This window comes from Eschrichtius robustus, chromosome 6, assembly GCF_028021215.1.
Source record: "Eschrichtius robustus isolate mEscRob2 chromosome 6, mEscRob2.pri, whole genome shotgun sequence".
NCBI lineage: Eukaryota > Metazoa > Chordata > Mammalia > Artiodactyla > Eschrichtiidae > Eschrichtius > Eschrichtius robustus.
The window spans coordinates 52,058,328-52,078,673 of NC_090829.1; the positions used below are offsets into that span (position 1 = coordinate 52,058,328).

The following is a 20,346-nucleotide window of genomic DNA, read 5'->3' on the forward strand; positions in this document are numbered from 1 at the left end:
CATTGTCCCAATTTCATTCACCCCAAAAGGAAATGAATTGTCTTTTCCATGGTCATTTATGAAGACTAAAGGCACATTTTTATTGTCTCAGTATTTTTAGACTGAACTCTTTCTGATGTCTGAATTCTTCTGCTACAGTAATATATTTCTTTATGAACCGTATTTTTTAAACAAAGAATGTTATTGCCACCGTCTCCTGAGTTGCTTATTATTTTGTGCATTATTATCGCTCCTCAGACTTTCTTATTCTTTGGAGGATCATAGGCATAATTTCCTTAGACATAGATCAAAACTGCATTTGACAATTAAATATGCTACAGTTTGTGTTATGGAAGAACAATAAACAAAATACTCAGTACAAATTTTTTGATTTTTGTTTCTGATTATTTCAGAATATTTCATTTCATAAAAATATTTTTAGTCATAAGGTAGGCTTTGATTGGCTAAGGAGCAGGTTTCCAAAAGTATCCCATCACACATGTACATGTAAATAGACTTCTTTCACAAATAACACAGAATAATTTAAGATAATTAAATATGGGACTATCAAACAGTTTTCATATATGCAGGCAGTCTGTGGTTTCAAGAAGCTACTTAGTTCTCTAACTGGAAATCCATTTTTGGTGAATAGTAATTTATACTTCAGATTTATTAATTTTTATAATTAGTGGAAATATTTATTCTTATAAAATGTAGTAGTAAAAAGATAACGTTTCAGCTCTGTATCTCTTTTATTTTTGTTTTTTTTTTCCCCTTGACTGGAATTCTTAACTTTTGTTAGTGTTTTTTGCCCAACTTTTTTTTTTAAGCACTTTAACAAGTCAGAAACTATATGATGAAATGAAAGTGATTTCTCTTCATTGTAACTACCGCTGTTTACAAGCCCAGGGTTGTTCTTCTTATTTAGTGAGAGCCCTGTTCTTCTTGTACTACCTCAGTCAAATCTGTATAAGCTGCTTGATCACTGGAAGTTTTACGTTGACTGAAATAATGAAGGTTGTAAGCTTCTAGAAAACAAACACTTTGCTTCTGTGGCCCTTCCATTGTCTAGCACAGGATTGAAAGAAGGTTGTATGAAAGAGGGACATCTGGAATATGCCTTACTTTTTTCTTAATAGCTAGTGGTAGGGCGGAGGGAAAGAAGACACTATAGAATAATGCATGTTTATATCAGATGGTAAGAAAAACCCATATTTATACTAAAATTATAAAAAATGTGCTACCATATTCATGCTCTGCATGTTAGACAAGATAGAAGATGCTTGAAATAAACAAATGGGACCTAATCAAACTTATAAGCTTTTGCACAGCAAAGGAAACCATAAACAAAACAAAAAGACAACCTCTGGAAGGGGAGAAAATATTTGTAAATGACGCAACCTATAAGGGCTCAATTTCCAAAATATACACACAGCTCATACAACTCAATAACAATAGCAACAACAAAAAACAAACAAACAAAAACCCAATCAAAAAATGGGCAGAAGACCTAAATAGACATTTCTCCAAAGAAGACATACAGATGGCCAATAGGCACATGAAAAGATGTTCAACATCACTAATTGTTAGAGAAATGCAAATCAAAACTACAAAGAGGTATCACCTCACACTGGTCAGAATGGCCATCATTAAAAAGTCTAAATAACAAATGCTGGAGAGGGTGTGGAGAAAAGGGAACCCTCCTACACGGTTGGTGGGAATGTAAATTGGTGCAGCCACTATGGAAAACAGTATGGAGGTTCCTTAAGAAACTAAAAATAGAGTTGCCATATGATCCAGCAATCCCACTGCTGGGCATATATCTGGAGAAAACTGTAATTCAAAAAGATACATGGGCCCCAGTGTTCATAGTAGCACTATATACAGTAGCCAAAACATGAAATCAACCTAAATGTCCATCGACAGATGAATGGATAAAGGTGATGTGGTATATATTACAGTGGAATACTAGTCAGCCCCCCCCCCCAAAAAAAAGATTGAAATAATGCCATTTGCAGTAACATGCCTGGACCTAGAGATTATCATACTAAGTGAAGTAAGCCAGACAAAGACAAATATCGCATGATATCTCTTATATGTGAAATCTAAAATAGGATACAAATAAACTTACTTACAGAACAGAAGCAGACTCAGGCATAGAAAACAAACTTGTGGTTACCAAAGGGGAAAGAGGGGGTGGTGGAGGAGGGATAAATTAGGGCTTTGGGATTAGCAGATACAAACTATTGTGTTGACCAAAAAGTTCGTCCGGTTTTCCCATAAGCTGGCTCGAGTAGCACTTAGTTGTCTTTAACTTCATTCAAAATAATGTTAGATTGTATTGTGACAGCTGTCATATCAGCGTGCATTAAAAAAAAAAAACTTATCAAAATTGGTGAATTTTTGCATAGCCATTTTAATATTGAAGATGGAAGAAAAAGCAACATTGTCAGCATATTATGCTTTATTATTTCAAGAAAGGTAAAGATGCAACTTAAACGCAGAAAATTTGTGCAGTGTATGGAGAAGGTACTGTGACTGATCGAACGTGTCAAAAGTGGTTTGCGAAGTTTCGTGCTGGAGATTTCTCGCTGGACGGTGTTCCACTGTCGGGTAGACCAGTTGAAGTTGAAATCGATCAAATAGAGACATTAATTGAAAACAATCAACGTTATACCACGTAGGAAATAGCTGACATACTCAAAATATCCAAATCAAGCATTGAAAATCATTTGCACCAGCTTGGCTGTGTGAATCGCCTTGATGTTTGGGTTCCACATAAATTAGGTGCCAGAAACCTTCTTGACCATATTTCCTCATGGGATTCTCTACTGAAACGTAACGAAAATGTTCTGTTTTTAAAACAAATTGTGACAGGCAGTGAAAAGTGGATACTGTACAATAATGTGGAGCAGAAGAGATCGTGGGGCAAGCGAAATGAGCCACCACCAACCGCACCAAAGGCCGGTCTTCATCCAAAGAAGGGGATGTTGTATATATGCTGGGATTGGAAGGGAGTCCTCTATTATGAGGTCCTTCCAGAGAACCAAAGGATTAATTCCAATAAGAACTGCTCCCAAGTAGACCAACTGAAAGCAGCACCTGATGAAAAGCATCTGGAATTAGTCAAGAGAAAATGCAGAATCTTCCATCAGGATAATGCAAGACTGCATGTTTCTTTGATGACCAGGCAAAAACTGTTACAGTTTGGCTGGGAAGTTCTGATTCATCCTCCGTATTCACCAGACATTGCACCTTTGGATTTCCATTTATTTCGGTCTTTACAAAATTCTCTTAATGGAAAAAATTTCAGTTCCCTGGAAGACTGTAAAAGGCACCTGGAAAAGTTCTTTGCTCAAAAAGATAAAAAGTTTTGGGAAGATGGAATTATGAAGTTGCCTGAAAAATGGCAGAAGGTAGTGAAACAAAACAGTGAATACGTTGTTCAATGAAGTTCTTGGTGAAAATGAAAAATGTCTTTTATTTTTACTTAAAAACCAAAGGAACTTTTTGGCCAACCCAATGCTATATCTAAAATAGGTAAACAACAAGGTCCTACTGTATAGAACTGGGAACTATATTCAATATCCTGTAATAAACTATAATGGAAAAGAATACATATATGTGCATATGTATAACTGAATCACTGCTGTACAACAGAAACTAACACAACATTGCAAATCAACTATAATTCGATAAAGAAAAAAAAACAGAAGATGCTTTGATGATAATTACTAGTGTATACGTTAGAATTTCTAGTGTCATGGTTTAAGCACCATTTAACATATACCTGTAACTTAGCAGCCTAAATGAGGCTAATGTGATTAACTTGCCAAGGCCAGGAAGAGGTTACATTTAATAAAGAATATGTAAAAAGCTACATCCTGAGCTTTAGTAGGGAGTATGACTCAGAATCTTAATTTTAAGGAGTTAATATTGCTTTATTAATAAACTATTAACATAGTAGTTAATTCTGAAGCTATTATATTAGTAGGTTCATTAATAAAGATTTTTTTCTTAACATAAAGATTAATGGCTATTAATTAAAATTAAACCTATCTCGTTCACTGAAGTACAGACTAATGTTGATAAACTTGCCATTTTGTCTCAAACACTATTTTAAAAAACAAAGCTTAGTATAATTTTTTTATTAGAATGCTTTAGACATGATTAAGTCATTTTATTTTGGCCTATAATCAGCCTCCTGAGATGTAATGAGAAGTCTATTTCAATACACAAGTTTAATTTTCAGTTTTTTGGTTTTTTTTTTTTTTAAACAAAATTTCCTATCAATGTATGTACCTGATTGTCTTAAGCTAGATTAGGCCATCTGGTCTCTTTGGAAGCCTGGTTCCGGCTTCCGAGTTTACTCTTGTGGCGTCATTGTCCCCTTCTTTGCAGGGCCCTAATGCAGCGGCCATGCTCTCACCTGTCCCAGCCCTACCAGTTCTTTGAGGTCCCTAAAGCCTGCTCTGATTCTGCCATTTCATGCTCTTGTTCTCTGTACCCCACAGCTTTATGTTTGGATTATGGTTTCTGTTGTATTTTTTCTTATCTTGTGTCTCAACAAAATTGTTTGCTCCTAGAGCAGGTAGCATGCAGTTGGCCACAGAGGCAATAAATATTGGCTTTGTACTGCCTTATGTTACCTTTATTGGTTGAATTTTTAAAAAATCATTTGAAGAAAGTATAGATAGAATGTTGATTCGCTCACTCTGCGTACAGCAGGTCCCCGGTCGTAATGTCTCCTTCACAACATTCGGTACATCGTCAGGACATCTTGGGAGCAAAGGTGTCCTCGATTCGGGATTGCTCAAGTGTTTGAAGGGTTGGGATCCCTCATTTCATCCACAACCTTGGTTCCAGATTAAATGGCCTTTAGGTACTATTATGGGTTCTGAAGTTAATGTTACCTTGGTTTCCTAAAGCCCCAGTGTCATGGAACTGTGCTTGCTAAAGCAGGAGTGGGGTTGGGTGTTACGGGGCAGACGTGGAAGCTCAGCCCTCTAAGGCGTGTTTACGTGGCCCAGAAAGTCTCTTCTTTCTGGAAAACCACCAGCTAAAATTCATTGAACTAGTTGAATTAGAGAATCAGAATTCAACATGCACTAATTTTTTTTTTTTTCCTATGGAGGAGAGAAGATTAAAGTTAAGGAGGGAAGTAATTAAATACCATATACATTCACAGGATATTTACTAATAATACATACTACATTCTTTCTGCTGTTTTCTTCAGGTGATTGAAGACAATACTGGAGTCCGCCGGGTGGTGGTCACACCCCAGTCTCCTGAGTGCTACCCCCCAAGCTACCCCTCGGCCATGTCTCCAACCCATCACCTACCCCCCTACCTGACTCACCACCCGCATTTTATTCATAACTCACACACAGCTTACTACCCACCTGTTACTGGACCTGGAGATATGCCGCCTCAGTTTTTTCCTCAGCATCATCTTCCCCCGACAATATACGGCGAACAAGGTGAGTAGATTGCTGGCATCGGGAGCTGTTGGAACTGGTTACAACATTTAAGTAGCTTAAGAGAGCCAGTGAGCAGCTTTGTTTCCTCTGTAATGAACATGGTAGAGGAGGTTCTATCTGCTGTATAAAAGCTCATGGGAAATTCCTAACTTTCTTTGTCCTGAATTGTGTCTTGCAACTCTTTCTTTCTTTCTATGTTTTCAAATTCTGCCCTCATCCCACCCCACAGAGAGCAGGTAGTGGGAGAGCCACTTCTTATTTCAGAAAAGAGGCAGTAACCTATCATATGTTCCCATGTCCTGATAACATATTTTTATGTGAGCGTGGCCCAAGACAGAACTGCAACACATTATTTCTTAGGCATCCATATGGTCTAGCAGTAGAAGGGAACTTAAAAAGGGTTTTCTGCCCCTTTTCCAGTGATAGAAGACTGCGAGGTCTTGGTAAACTTTGGGTTTCTTGCGTGCTCTGTTGCAATCTTGGCGAACTCAAAATCCCCTGACTGTTGATGTGGTCTTCCTGAACGCTGTTTTTAGTTTAAGAATAGCCATTAGTGCAGCCACAGTTTCACTGGTTGTTAGGCAAATATTTACCTTGAAATGAAAAAGAGTCTCAGAGATACCGACATTATTTCTTTTTAGTTTTGGCCTTGGTGTTGGTTTAGTCTAAAGCCCTTCTCTATCAAAATGGATACTAAGAAACCAGATAAGTGAGGATAAAATTAGACTTCAACCTCTAGGACTTTGCAAAGGGATTTTCTTCTGTGTCTGACTATGAAATATGAAGTGTTTTATTGTTTCAAACACTTATTACATTGGTTTACGGATAAATTGTATGAGGAATGCCTGTTAGTTTTGGAGGAAGTTATCACCTTACTTTCTCTCATCAATTTTATATATGTGTGTGTGTGTGTGTGTGTGTGTGTGTGTATGCTTCCCCTTGTATGTTTATATCACATTGGAATATTTTCTTATTAACAAAAGAAAAATTTGAGATGGGTATTTTAAGTGAAATACCCTGTATCCTGTTGTAACTTAGGGATAGCATTTGATTTTTTGTAGTTGTAGTAGTAGTAGTTAGAAAGAAATTTAATATAATTCAAAAGGATCAGGCGCTATTATAATGGGGTATGGAGAGATGATAGCAAAAGACGAAATCAATACTTTAATTGCATGGAGGCATCAATAACTTCCTATTGCTAAAGTCTTTTTGCCTAGTAGCATAACACTCCAAAACATCAGAGACTGGCTGGGCATGTTCCATGAAAACATTTTGATAAAAACTGAAAAACTTCAGTTAATTAAGTATAGTTTTTTAAAAAGTATTCAGTACTCTGACACAGTACACATTAAGTATTTGAGCATTTGTCAGAGTTTTCTGGTTGGGTCTGAGCTTAATGACAGTGTGAAAAGCCTTGGCTACTGACTCATTGCTTGATGAAGAGTGTCTGACCTGCCTTATTTCAGCAGTCTTTTAGTAGGATGCCACGCAGTTACTGTTTTGTGAATGGTGTCCTCTGTAATTTTACACAACAGTACGATTGAAGTCATCGTTAGAATTAAGCAAAAAGAGAAATTATACTGTCTTCATTGAATAGGGTATTTTGGTTTAATTTCATTAAAATAACACAGAGCAATAATGTAAAATAAAAGTGCCTTCATTGATTCCAAATTAAAGAAAGCAGAAAACAAAAATCCTTTGCTTTCTAAATACAAAGCCTTTTATATATTGTCTTACCTTAGTTTTCAGCGTGCATACACCTAAAAGCAATTTAAACATTTAATTTCCCAAACCATGTGAGTTTAAAAAGTTCTTGACATTTTAAAATATTATTCTATCAGTACCCATGGTGAATATTTTAAGTCTCAAGTGTAATGCATTGTGATATTTAAAGCCTTTTTACCATTCTTTTTGTATGTTTAGACATAATTTATTTGGGCATGCACTTTTTGAATAGGATTGTGTTTCTCTAGTGCAGATTGGTTATCTTGTAAAGATTTGCTTTTTAAAGGTCTTCCTCAAGCTATGTGAACAGAAAGAAAATGAAAAGTGGAGCTTTACCATTGAACAATTGGAACATTAGTCATTAAGTTATATAGGGTGACCATACATTCCTGGTGTGCCTAGGACAGTGCTGGTTTAGGTCTCGTGTCAAGAGAAATAATTAGAAATGCTCCCTAATCACTCTCAGAAATACTCAGATTTGGATGGTAATTTATATGGTCACTCTGTGCATGTGGGGCCTTTTTTCTTATAAACATGTAAGGACCCAGTGTCTGTGTTATACATTACCATTTTTATTAATGTCTAAATAGAACTTTTAATTGCTTAAAAAATTTAAATTTAAAATAAATGTTTTCCCCTAAGATCATGAGATTATTTTGCAGGCTCCCATTTTCTTTTGAGCCATGTAAAAATATGGATAGTGAAGCCAGGTGACATTCTACTAGTCAGTTTGTCTTGCCTCCTGATTACCCCAAAATACTAGTTTATGACCGTAGATTATTATGCTTGCCACCAGGTTGCAGAGGTGGCTTATATTTATCACTACAAGATCTCCTTGAACATTTCCCCTGATTCTGTGAGCTTTGATTATTTTTAATGGAAATTTCTCATCTCTTCATTTTAGTAGGTTTTGTTCAAATGTTGGCTCTTCTAGATGGCACAAATAACTCCTTATATTCTAGTTGCTATATACTTTCTGATAGAAATGCTATTCTGTCTGTAAGGATAAGCATACTTTCAAGTATCTTGATTCTAAGAACACATTACTTAAGGGGGTATTTTATTTGTTAATTCTAACTTTTTTTGTATGTTGCAACTACTAAAAACAACCGACAGGCAAAATCAAGCTTAGTTATCTATTCAACTGAAATATGAACTCTTGGTGGACAGTTACCCTTCTTCAGTATTTCCCATAATTTCTGGAACATTTCTGAACATACAGTATAGTTTTTTAATGATTAATTATTCCTTTATTGGTTAGAAATGAATGGGAATATTTTAAACATGTATACTATGCGTATCGCTTTTATACTGTATTTAGTAATATGTTAAACTTCTTCAGGCGTCAGGTCATTTGACCCTGTAATAATTTGTTATTGGAAACATAGACTGAGCTTGCATTTGTCATAATCATCATTTTAGAAATTATACCACTCTATGGAATGTCGAGTTATATCACCCGAGAAGACCAGTACAGCAAGCCTCCGCACAAAAAGCTGAAAGACCGCCAGATTGACCGCCAGAATCGCCTCAACAGCCCTCCTTCTTCGATCTACAAGAGCAACTGCACAACCGTGTACAACGGCTACGGGAAGGGCCACAGTGGTGGTGGCAGCGGAGGCGGGGGAGGTGGCGGCGGTGGGCCAGGCGTTAAGAAAACAGAGCGGCGAGCAAGAAGCAGTCCGAAGTCAAGTGACGCAGACTTGCAAGGTAATGTTCGAAGACGTTTGCCGTGAAACGCCGAGTTTTATGTCAAGGTGTTGCATGGCACTTGGTCTTTCTGCTAGGAGTGATAGGGTAGACCTTCTCTTATCTTTTGCTTAGCAAGGACAGGATATTATATCAGCTCTTTTCTATTACTACTTCATGGCAGAAGTGTTACTTCTTCGGTCACACGTACTGTGTCGTGTTCTACTTAATCTCAGTAACAAGTACCTGAAAGTGTTTTCACGTTAGCTTGCTTCCGTTGTTTCATTCTAAGTAGACAAATGTGGAAGAGATCCTAAGTAAAACAGGTAAACTTTCTAAGACGTGTAGGGCTAGTTTAAATGTCAAAATAATTATACCTCATCAAACCAGATGTAATTACTTCCGTACTGTAGTGAAATTTATCATCATGTAATGGAATATATTTCTGTCTCCCTCATCAGTTATTGTTTTCAATGCCACCTTTGGCATCCTGAATGAAGTATTCATAGACCAAGGATGAGAAGGAAGAATTAGGGGTACCACGTATAGATAGAGAGACATCAATTCAAAAGGGCATTTGTTTCTTTGTAGATTAGTCTTGTGGCTGTAGATCAGTTAATTTGGGAAGAAGGTGCGTGTGCTTTAAATGAAGCTTTTAGGTAAGACTTAGACACAACCTGTTCTTATGCCACAGGAGTTAAAAACAGAAGCTTTTTATATAGGCGTATGTAGAAGGCTGACTTAAGGGAAGCAAAAGAAGAACATTTTGATAAGCTAGGTGAGATAACAGATAGAAATAAACAAAGACATGTGAAAGACAAGGTAAGAACGGATTATAACACTATTAAATACACTCCTTCCTTATTGGACCTCATCCAGGTAGAAACCGGCATTGTGTTTGTGAATGAAAAAGACAGAATTAGTGTATGGTTGATTGTGTAGGGAAGACTGGCCTCTGTCAGGGCAGAGGAAAATTAGGTAAAACGAGACACTGGCATCAACATTTCCTCCCGTGTTGTTCACATGAGTGAACTGTAGCGTGAAAAAGAGTAATAGTAAGATACAGTGAAAAGTGAACAGTAATTTCTCTGAGATATATTATAGGTGCTTTTAATTTTGTTATTTATTCTTTTCTGTATTTTCCAAGTTTTATTTAATTACCATGCATTATTATTATAATTATTAAACAAAACATAAACAAGTATATAAGAGTGACCCAAGATTTCAGAGGCTTTTAAACAGCTCCTAGTGGAAAGTGCTGTGTCTGCCATATAAAATGATTTTTAGTCAAATAATACTATAATTTCTAAGTTTGAAATTCAGTTATTAGCAAGTTTTAATTTTAAATCATGGGCATTTAAGAGAGAATTCACACACAAAAAAATTAGAAATAGGTTTTCCTAAGGAGAATTTTAGTCTACAGAAAAGAGAAAAAGAATGTATAAGCTGTCTTCAGAGAGCTTATGAAGTTTGAACTACCTTGATTACTTGATTCATTCTTTAATACTTTTTGTTCTGCCTTGCATCAAAAAAGATTTAAGGCAGATGAAATAGATAAATATAATAGAGGCAGATAAAATAAATTTGAGTAAGATCTAAGAGGCAGAGAGACAATAAGAGAAGGGAAATAAGATGAAGCAGGGTTGAAATTAGCATACAAAATTAGTGTAGTTATGAATTACCTGGCAAAAGTAAACCTTCCTTATATATGCAATTATTTCCTTTTACATATACCTAAATGTGTAAGCTGCCCTATATTTTAATATTCTCTCATAGCTGTAAGAGAGGAAATGGATTTGCATTGAAATCAACGCTGAAATGTTTGCTAATGTACATATGTTTACAAGCATTTTGGCATTTTACATTATGACAGAGAGTATAATTATTCTGAACACCTTAAGCTCCTTGCTGTTGTGTAGAAAACATGTTATTGTGTTGGTAACAGTGAGATCTTTTTTCGCTATGGGCTTCTGGGAGCGTGTGTTTCACAATGAAAAGAGTTAGAAAATATTTTTATTTCACCTTCAGTTCAAACTTGGTGTATTGTTCCTTTTCTCATCACAGTATTTGCCTACTCAAAATCACTCCAAGTGCTACTCTCCACATGGTTCAGCCATGAAATATAGAATCAGGTGGAGTATTATTTTATGTACTCTAGCGCATTCCAATAAGGATCTGAGGGGGTTTACATGTTGGATAAAAAAATAACCATTTGCTGACATGAATTGAAAACTTACATCCTGACAAAAAAATACACATGGATGTTTGGAGCAGCTTTATTCATAATCGCCGAAACTTGGAAGCAACGAAGATGTCCTTCAGTAAGTAAATGGATAAATAAACTGGTTCATCCACACATGGAGTATTACTCAGCACTAAAAAGAAATGAGCTATCTAGCTATAAAAGACATGGAGCCACCTTAAATACATGTTACTAAGTGAAACAAGGCAGTCTGAAAAGGCTACATACTGTATGATTCCAACTATCCAATAGGAAAAGGCAAAACTATGGAGGCAGTGAAAAGATTCATAGATGTCAGGGGTTGGGGGAGTGAGGAGTGAACAGGCAGAGCACAGAGGGTTTTTAGGGCAGTGAAACTACTCTGTCTGATACTGTAATGGTCGGTACATATCACATACATTGGTCAAAACCCATACAGTGTACAACACCAAGAGTTACATACACCCTAACGTAAACTATGGACTTGGTAATGGTGGCATGTCAGTGTAGGTTTATCAGTTGTAACAAATGTACCGCTCTGGCGTGGACATGATAGGTGGGGCAGGCTCCGTGCATGTGGTGGGTGGGGTGTATATAAGGGCCTTCTTTGCATCTGCTCAGTTTTGCTCTGCAATTAAAACTTCTCTGAAAAGTAATCTATAAAAAAATAAATATCTGAGGAAACTGAGGACAAATAAGACGAAGACACGAGTAAGGTTGTATGTAAAGAATCCCGAAGAGTTGCTTGATGTAGGCCATCTATTTGGCTTTGAGCCTCCAGGTTGTCGAAGCAAAGAGGAAAACCTGAATCAAATGGAATAGGTGAACAAAAGCACCTCTTGTTCCTGGAGTCCATTATGTTGTTCATAATGGTTCAGCCCCGTCTGCCTCAGAATGTGATTGTTGGCTGAAAGGATCCCAGAAGGCTTCTTCTGCCTTCTCGTACGTAAATGACAACATTCTCCCAGGGTATCTTTTTGCTTGAATGTACTGCAACTGACTTCTGTACCCAGGAAGTAAGTTTCTCAAATAATTCTTGCGTTTACAGTGCCATCTGATTAATATGAAGCTACAGTTAATTCGAGTATGTTGGATCTGTTTACATTCATATGTAGTTCGCACAAGATTAGGGTTTATACTTAACCATGACGTACGGGTTGTGGTATTTTTCTACATTCTACTTAAGATGCCCACATTTGCCAGAAGAGGCCAACTTCTAATCTCAGAATTCCCTAGTTTTTGAGGGAATCTACTTGAATTACTTACTGCCTTTCTACCACTTAGAAAATACAAATGTAAAAGGAAAAGGGCAAACTTCAAATTTGTACCTGGTCCTGTGATAAGCAAACAAATTATGTTATCTAAACAAATAAATATATTAAAAAGATGGAGATTGATTAATTACTCTCTGGAATCTTGGTTCTCTTGTTTGTACTTCAGAAACACTGGTGGAACTTCCAAAAAATGCAGACCCCTAACCCTCATTTCAGACCTGCTAAACCAGAATCTCTTCACCTGATCTGGCTTCATGTTTTTTATTAAACTTCCACTGAGAATGATGGCCAGCAAGATAGAGAACTACTGTTCTGATATGAAGGATGGTTACGGAAGGTGTGGTTTGCTAGTTTGTATACGATGTGAGGTAGGAACTTTAGCTCACCACCCTCTCCCCGCCTCCTAGGACTGTGTGTGGCACACAGTATGTACTTAGTAAATATTTGTGGAATGAACCCTGTGTTCTTAACTGCCCTGTTCTCTAAAACAAGCCATCTGCTCTGCAGCCAACCCCTCCTTTCATTTACTGCTGGTACGTTCAGGAAAACAGCTTAGGCAGGACAAAGTCTACAGTACCATCGGGGAAATGTAGGATTCCAGTTTTCTTGTACACCTTGGAGTTGATGGTGTGATGTGGGCAGAGAACAGTTGGGGCTTTGGTATCAGACACACTTGGCTTAGAATCAGGTTTTGTCACTTGCTGACTATTTGCTTTTAGTATTCCCTGAATCTCTGTATCCTCATCTGTAAAATGGATATTTTAATTCCCAATATTAAATATTAAAAGTAGTCTATCTCGGTTCTTAACACCTCAGTATAATGGTCACCCTTGTTACTTGAATATTCTTATCATCTCCCCCCTGTAATCTTAGGATCAACTCTCATCAAGATATATGCCCTTCTCAAAACAAGTATCTCTATATGCCCCTGCGCCCCCTTCTCCCCCTCCCCCCATCCGATGCCGTCTCTCTTGCCTTCATGCCCTCGCCCTGCAACTCCTTCCCCTGTAAGCCAGAAGTGGCTTCCTTCTGCTTAAACCCGTCTTCATTTTGAAAGCTCAGCCCTGTACTCCTGGACCTCTGCCTCTGAAAGTTGCATCCAGGCTCTCTGAGAGAGATTGCTACTGGGGTAAAAATGTGCTGCCTACACAGAGGTGCCAGATTTCATACATCTTCTCATCACCCCATCAGGGACACTTAAAGTTCCCAGTGAGCGAGAACTCTGGATACCCTCTTGGGGCATCCTTTCTAATGAACTCTGTCTTGGCATCTCCTCATACATTTTTTAGAAACCTGAGTTAGGATTCCCTATGCTCAGTATGAGAAGGACCACCTTATGTTTTAAGAAATGAGATTATCCATCTTCCTCTCCATCTCATCCTCTGATTACGGCCGCAGCTACATCAGATCTGAACATGCTGTTCCCCTCCTTAAGGAACCTCCATGGTGGTCCCCGTTGTCCAGAGAATAAAGTCTAAGCTGCTTGATGCTCACCTTCCCAAGTACTTTAGATTTCCCCACCAGCTGCCCAAAGTTTTGCCCTATTTCAAGAATATGCCTCGTCTTCTCTTCTTGGCTTTTCCTTCCAGTTCCTCTGCCTTGCACACTCCAACTCAGTCCTTCAAGAGCCAGCTCAAATGTCATCTCTTTCTGTGAAGCCTGTCTGTCTCCCCAAGGCATAATAATGGCAGATTGATTAGGGGAAAATATTTCAAGAAAATTTCCCTTCTCTTTCTTTTCCTTAACTAGCATTTGATTTTAGATCAGTGCCTGAGCACCATGTCCATAGTTGTTCAAGGACAGGATGACAGAATTTGTCCTTGTGTGCAGAATGTTGTGCAAGAAGAGCTGGGCCTTGAGCCTCTTCTGTGGCCCAAACCAAGTTAAGATTGTCATGTTCCTTTTATCACAGAGGCTACAGAAGTTTCTGTTGCTTTACCAAGGATAAAATGGAAGGATGAAACTTCCCTCTCACTCAATGAAGAGCAAGTTTCATCCTTCCATTTTATCCTTGGTAAAAACCGAAGCATATGATGTCAAGGAAGTTATTCAGAGGATACAGTTTTGTAACTGAAATCCCCTAGTTTTCAACCAGTGCTGTAGTCCCTGTGTCATATTGATATATCCTCAGAAAGGAGAGTTAGGTTATCTGCTAGTACTGTTTTAGAAATAATTATGTGAAGCCAGAGTGAAAAATGAAAACTTTGGTGAGGATCCGCTGTCTGATAATATGAAAAGACTTAAGCAATCCCATTAATAATGGGGTGGGTGGGTGGGTTGTCTGGGTAGGGGGAAGGAGAGAAAGAAAGAACATCAAGAGTGTTTATAAGTCACAATCTCCAAACACCTTTTGTGTGTGTGTGTGTGAAAGTATTTTGTGTGTGCAGTTGATACTGCTGACCTTTACCTCATCCCTGGGTTTATCTTTTTCACTCATTACTTGAACATTTTAAAACCTTAATGGATTTGTAAGATAACAGTTGTTTTTGTTTTAGATTGTGTGATACATAACAAGTCATTTCACTAGGCCTCAGTTTCCCTTTCAGTAAAATGAACAGGTGAGTTAAGGTCAGTGATTTTCAAAATCTTATCAATGAGCAGATCTTCCTTTTTCAGAAAATCTCATGTGGATCCCCAGTGAAATACAGTATCCTTCCTCACCTACCACCATCTCTCTCTCTCTCTCTCTCTCTCACACACCTACGCGCGCACGCATGCATGCATGCAGGCGTTGTAACAGCAGATAGAGTTGGTGCTGCTGTGCTTGGGGCGGGAGATATGGGCACCTGTCATCCACAAAGCTTTCCTCACCCTCACCTGGACTCTGGCTATTCAGTCCCAGGCCACAGCTTCATCGCCATCTAGGAGCTTGTAAGACATGTGCCCTCCTGGCCTGCCCCACACCTGCTGGATTGCAGTTGGTGGAGGTGGGACCCAGCAACCTGTGTTTTGTTGAGCTCTCCAGGTGGTAATCAGGCACAGTAACATTTGAAAACCACTGGCCCCGTGAATGCCAAGCAATTTTGAAGGAAGATTTTTAAATGAGGGGTATGGGAGGTGTTCAGTTAAAACACTCGTTTTAAGTTGAAGCTTATTCCTTTTGTAGTACCTGTATCATGATAAGCATATACGGGAGGTGGGAGAGTCCCTTTTATGTTGCTAACGTGTAGGTAGTAGTTTATGTGAAGACGTCTAGAACTTCCAGTGCCGTATGGGAAAACATTGGGACAAAATGGTAAGAATTCCAAATATAGAAGAAGATGAAGATACAGCATACTTTTGGCATTTGACCTTTGGAATTGTTGACAATCCAGAGATTCAGTTACACTGTTGATAAAATTCCATCACATAGAATGATAGTTTCTGATTGTAACATTGAAAGCCGGTGACAAAAGCGTTATTCTTGTGCTTTTCTCCTTCTGACCCCCAGTAGTAGTATTCCTTATTACCAGGTTTTTGTGTTCTGATTTCTTCTCAGATGGCCCCCCCTGACATTTTTTCTCCTTCTACATTTTGCTATTACTGGTCAGAAACCAGAATCTGACCCCAATATCTGTTTACTGAAATTAGCATGAAAGTTTATTCATGCTGCAGATAAGAACTGCTGTAGTGAGGGTGGGCCTTTTCCTCCGGAGGTCTGAGATTGTGAGCAGTTGTGGGTTCTTGGAGGCTACCTCTGGCTGGGTGGCTTGGCTCTGGGAGGGGTGGCTGCATCCACCTGTGCAGGGCTGACAGTCGTTTCCTTTGTTTGGAAGGACAAGCCTCATGTTAATAAGGTCTGGAGTGTGAGGAGTCGAGGCCGATTTTCTTTTGGAATCTCTTTTGGTCCTGGCTCCCCATAAGAGATAACCCTGGTGCTTTTCTGTTTAAAATAAGGTGTTTAGTGGGGCTTTCACACTTCATAAGTGGCTCATTCCTTCTTTCACCTGCAGCCTTTTTCTCTCATGAGCACATACCTCCTAGGCATACTCAGACTGGGTGTTTTGGAAGAGAGTTTACTTGTGCAGGGGGCAGGGGTCCTTTCTCCCGGTGTGGGTGCTTTCCACACTGCATTTGAAAATGTACAGTTTGTAGTTGGATTTTCATTATTGCTTCATCTCAAGTCTTTGGTGATGATAAATCCCATGTGTTTTCACCTGTCTGCAGCTGCATATGAATCCTGTGCATGACAAAAATATCAAGAAAACATGAAAAAAAAAAAATGAGCTCAAGTCAGTGGAATTTACCCATTCTGCCAAGTACAGTCTGAAAAGTGAAAATAGTCCAAACAAACCCAAATGACTTTTATTTTTTTAAAGAGACAATGTGGACCCTTGGATCAAAATGCAAGATACACTCATTTTGGCAGGAAACTGGGCAATTAACACCCTTACTTCCATTTCAGACGTAGATTGCCAGATCCATCCCCTGGTCTCGAAGCCCCCTGAGTGATGCTGGGAGAGGTCTGAGCAGGTTTCCAGGCCTTGCAACAACTGCCTCCGTGTGGGCTGGAAGGGAGGGAGGCCTGGGGACAGAAGGCTGTTCTCAGGAGGAGGGTGCTGCTCGCTGACATGTGCTTTCTGACCTGGGCACTATCCTCTGCGGGCCAGAGCTGGAGAAAGCCAGCAGTGAATAGCTTTTTCAGTGAGACCCCAGTGTGCTGATATTTTTTTTCCTTCCAGAGGCATTGACTTTCCTGATACAAAGGCAAAATCTGCTGCTCGACAAAGAGGAAAATGTGGTGGCCCAAATTTTTGCTAATGGGTAGAGTGTATAGTTGTCTTTATCAAGTTCCATCACTTATCTTTTTGCCTTTTGCCCTTCCCCCCTGTATTTCTGTTGCAATCTGGAACATTTTAAAGATGTTAACTACATGATTCTTTCAACAGACAGGATGAGATATTTTTGTCATGTCAGTTTAAGAAGTCGTAACCCATTAAATCATACTTGAAGCTTCCCATTTTTCACTTACATATAAAAAGACAAACAACATGCAAAAATCTTTTTGAGTTTTCTCTTGCAGTGAATGTTCACCAGAAGATTGAGGGCAGAATTTTGATTAGTTTCTACCATATGTAGTACTTAACTCTGTGAACCCATATTATTTTCTCTGCCTTTTTTGCTTTCTTGGGAACTGATCATAGAGGCATTTAGATGACATCAGAACCCATGTGGGTAAAATACATGTCATCCCAAAGAACCCTTTAAACAGCAGGTATAAGTGATGACATGGTTTGTTTCTGGTACATATATAACCTTCAATTTTATTGAATTGAAACTTCTACATGTTATTCTCTCATTTAGCTAAGTTGAATTCTGAATTTAACTGGGCCAAAGGGCATCATCACAAATGTGCCATACTTAGAAGCAAAATAACATACTAGTCAGGACCTTGCAGATCTGGGTTTAGTCCCACCTCTGCCCCTTGTGAACCTTGGGCCTTTGGGCAAGATAGTTAATCTCTCAAAGCTTCGGTTTCTTCATGTCTGTATAAAATGGGGACCATTAATAGCACCTATTTCAGAAGGCTGTCATGAGTTCTTAATGCAATTTTAGAGGCACTAAGTGCTTCAGAAATGTTAAAGAATATGGGTAAAGAAAGACCACGGCATTTTTCTGCTTAAGAGAACTGCCTCATGTGGGTCATGTTAACAGAACCCCCGGCCTGGGAGCGCACCCCCTGGAGTGCTGCAGGACAGGGCCTCCTGTGTTCTGAGTCAATGTTGAGTAACTTTCAGTGCCAAGGATTTGAGATATGAGGGGAGTCAGAGGGGCATCCAGTCCCAAGAAAAGACCGTGACCGTTTACCACCAACAGACTGGTAAATCCTGGGCAAGAATAAAATTCTGTTCCCTCCTTACCTCTCCTCTGCCTCTTCTCTGGGCTGGATTCTCTTGTGAGGCTGAGGAGTAGAGCCTAATGGGCCAGCTTGATTCTGTGTCTGAACCTTCTCAACACACGGCTTTAAATTACTTGGCTAGGTGTTAGAAGTGCTGCAAAAGGAGGAGTAGCTGGAGATGACTTGGGCAAGCCACAACTTCTCTGTATTTTGCTAACACTCACATTACTTGCTGTAGGGCCGTAAGTTAACCCAGATGGATAAGCTTGCTAGGAAAGCCACTAAATTTCAAGCTCTTTCACAGTTCTTCCTTATACCTCAGAAGTCATACACGTCCACATTCTGTTGGTCGCATATTGTACCTACTGATACGGTGTGGAAGGCGTCTACCCCGAGGTGGGATGATGGTAGGGTGAGGTAGGGGAGGGGTTATCGCAGAGGCTGGCCACCACATGGTGTGTGGAGTCGGGGGCCATGCCTATTAATACTCCATCTGAAATAGTCTGGGCATTTGTGATGGAATTTTGGCAACTTTCCAGCTGTTATGTCAACATTGATTTTGTCGCTACATCTCCTGTGGAATGGTCCTCTAGGATTCCTGTATGTAAGTGCTGTATGAAGAGGCAGGGTATCGAATCTCTGGTTTTACAGGACCAGTTTCTTGTAACGTGACGATTATAGGCAGTATTGCAGATATGCTAATTACAGGCCATCCTTTCTGCTCTGACCAGCCTTGGCTTTTATTTTCAACTTAATTTGCCCAACCATACACACCACAGTGCAGCCGATTATATCACGCTGTTCCAGTCTTTGGTACTATAATGAGACCTTGAAATTCTATTAAGGATTGAGTAGAGAACACAAGGGTAAAATGGGTAAGGTCCATGAGAGACAGCAGTGATAACTAGCTCATTGCTTGCGATTTAGGATTTACAAAGTAAAGAGTGTAAATGTCGCTGTAGTTGACCATGAAATCTCCTCTTCTTGTCTTCTGGTGCTGAGTTTGCATTCTTATATGTGCCTCGTGCTCCACCACCCCCGATTGTAGCTGCTACTTCCCGGCTGCATCAGAAGAATGGAGCTTTCCACGCAGGGCAGGCGTTGAGCTCAGAAAAGGGGCAGGAAAGAGCAGGTGATAGTGGTGGGGATGATTTGCTCCAGGCACAGAAGGGAATTGTGATATCCGGAAAACTGGAAAATGAGGAGGCGGGAGTGAGAGGAGAAGGGCCTCAGAGGAATGGCACATTGAAACAAAAGGAAGTGGCAAAAAGGAAAACAAGTAGAATGAAAGGAGGAAACGTGGTGGACAGGGAAGATTCGATGGATTGTGGAATAAAGATAATTTGGCAAAAACAAGAGGAAGAAAAGCAGAGAGGTTTCATGGTTCCATTTTCATAGATTGCATTCCACCCACTCAGTCAGCATTTTCCAGAGGAGTAGGGCACAGCCCTTTTGCCCTGTTGTGGTCCATGAGCCCTTTTATTGGTGGCTCCACTTTGGGCAGCTCCACTTTGACCAAATCTCCATGTAAATAAAACTATTACTCTTTCCCCTTCAGGCTTTCCTGAAGCTTATGTCTTCCTCCTGTGCTGAGTTAGAACATTCACTGCCAGTGTAGATTCCATAAGCAAATTAAAAATGAAGCCTTACACAGAACTTCAGTAGCGTTAGCAATACACTAGATTGAAGTATTGGGTTTTTGAATAGTGCTCTGCAGTTATTAAAGTGATGTTTTAGAGTTTTGGTATGCTTAAAAACTGGAAATTTAGAAAAAAAAAATTTCCTTTTCAAACTTTAACTTGGAAGTTAAGAACAAGAAAGGGGTTTACCTCTACCCTTGGGTTAGTGTGCCTTTGTTAAAAGCAACTTGCTTTAATCAAATGTCATGATTATTTTTAGGTCCTCTAACAAACTGAGGTTACTTTTTGTTTGTTTGTTTTTAGTTTAGATTTATTTAAATTATAGAAGTAATATTTACTTATTTTGACAATGAAAAAAATACAGACATGTAGAAAGGTAGTCTCTCTCCCTTTAGCCGTCTCAAAGTCTACTCCCTCGGAAATAGTTTGTATCTTTCCACATCCTTTGAAGTAGTTTGCATCCTTTTATTTTTATTTTTATTTTTTTAACATCTTTATTGGAGTATACTTTCTTTACAAT

At 39.0% G+C, this 20,346-nt stretch overlaps 1 protein-coding gene across 4 annotated transcripts in view; it reads left to right on the forward strand.

The window, feature by feature from the left end:
• FNDC3B (fibronectin type III domain containing 3B) overlaps window positions 1-20,346 on the forward strand; it is a 348,693-nt gene that overhangs the window by 199,716 nt on the left and 128,631 nt on the right. For all 4 annotated transcript variants that reach the window (XM_068546247.1, XM_068546249.1, XM_068546251.1 and 1 more), the window contains 2 exons: window positions 5,216-5,459; window positions 8,607-8,894. In XM_068546247.1, the coding sequence (XP_068402348.1) occupies window positions 5,216-5,459; window positions 8,607-8,894 (532 nt within the window). The remainder of the gene's footprint in view (window positions 1-5,215; window positions 5,460-8,606; window positions 8,895-20,346) is intronic.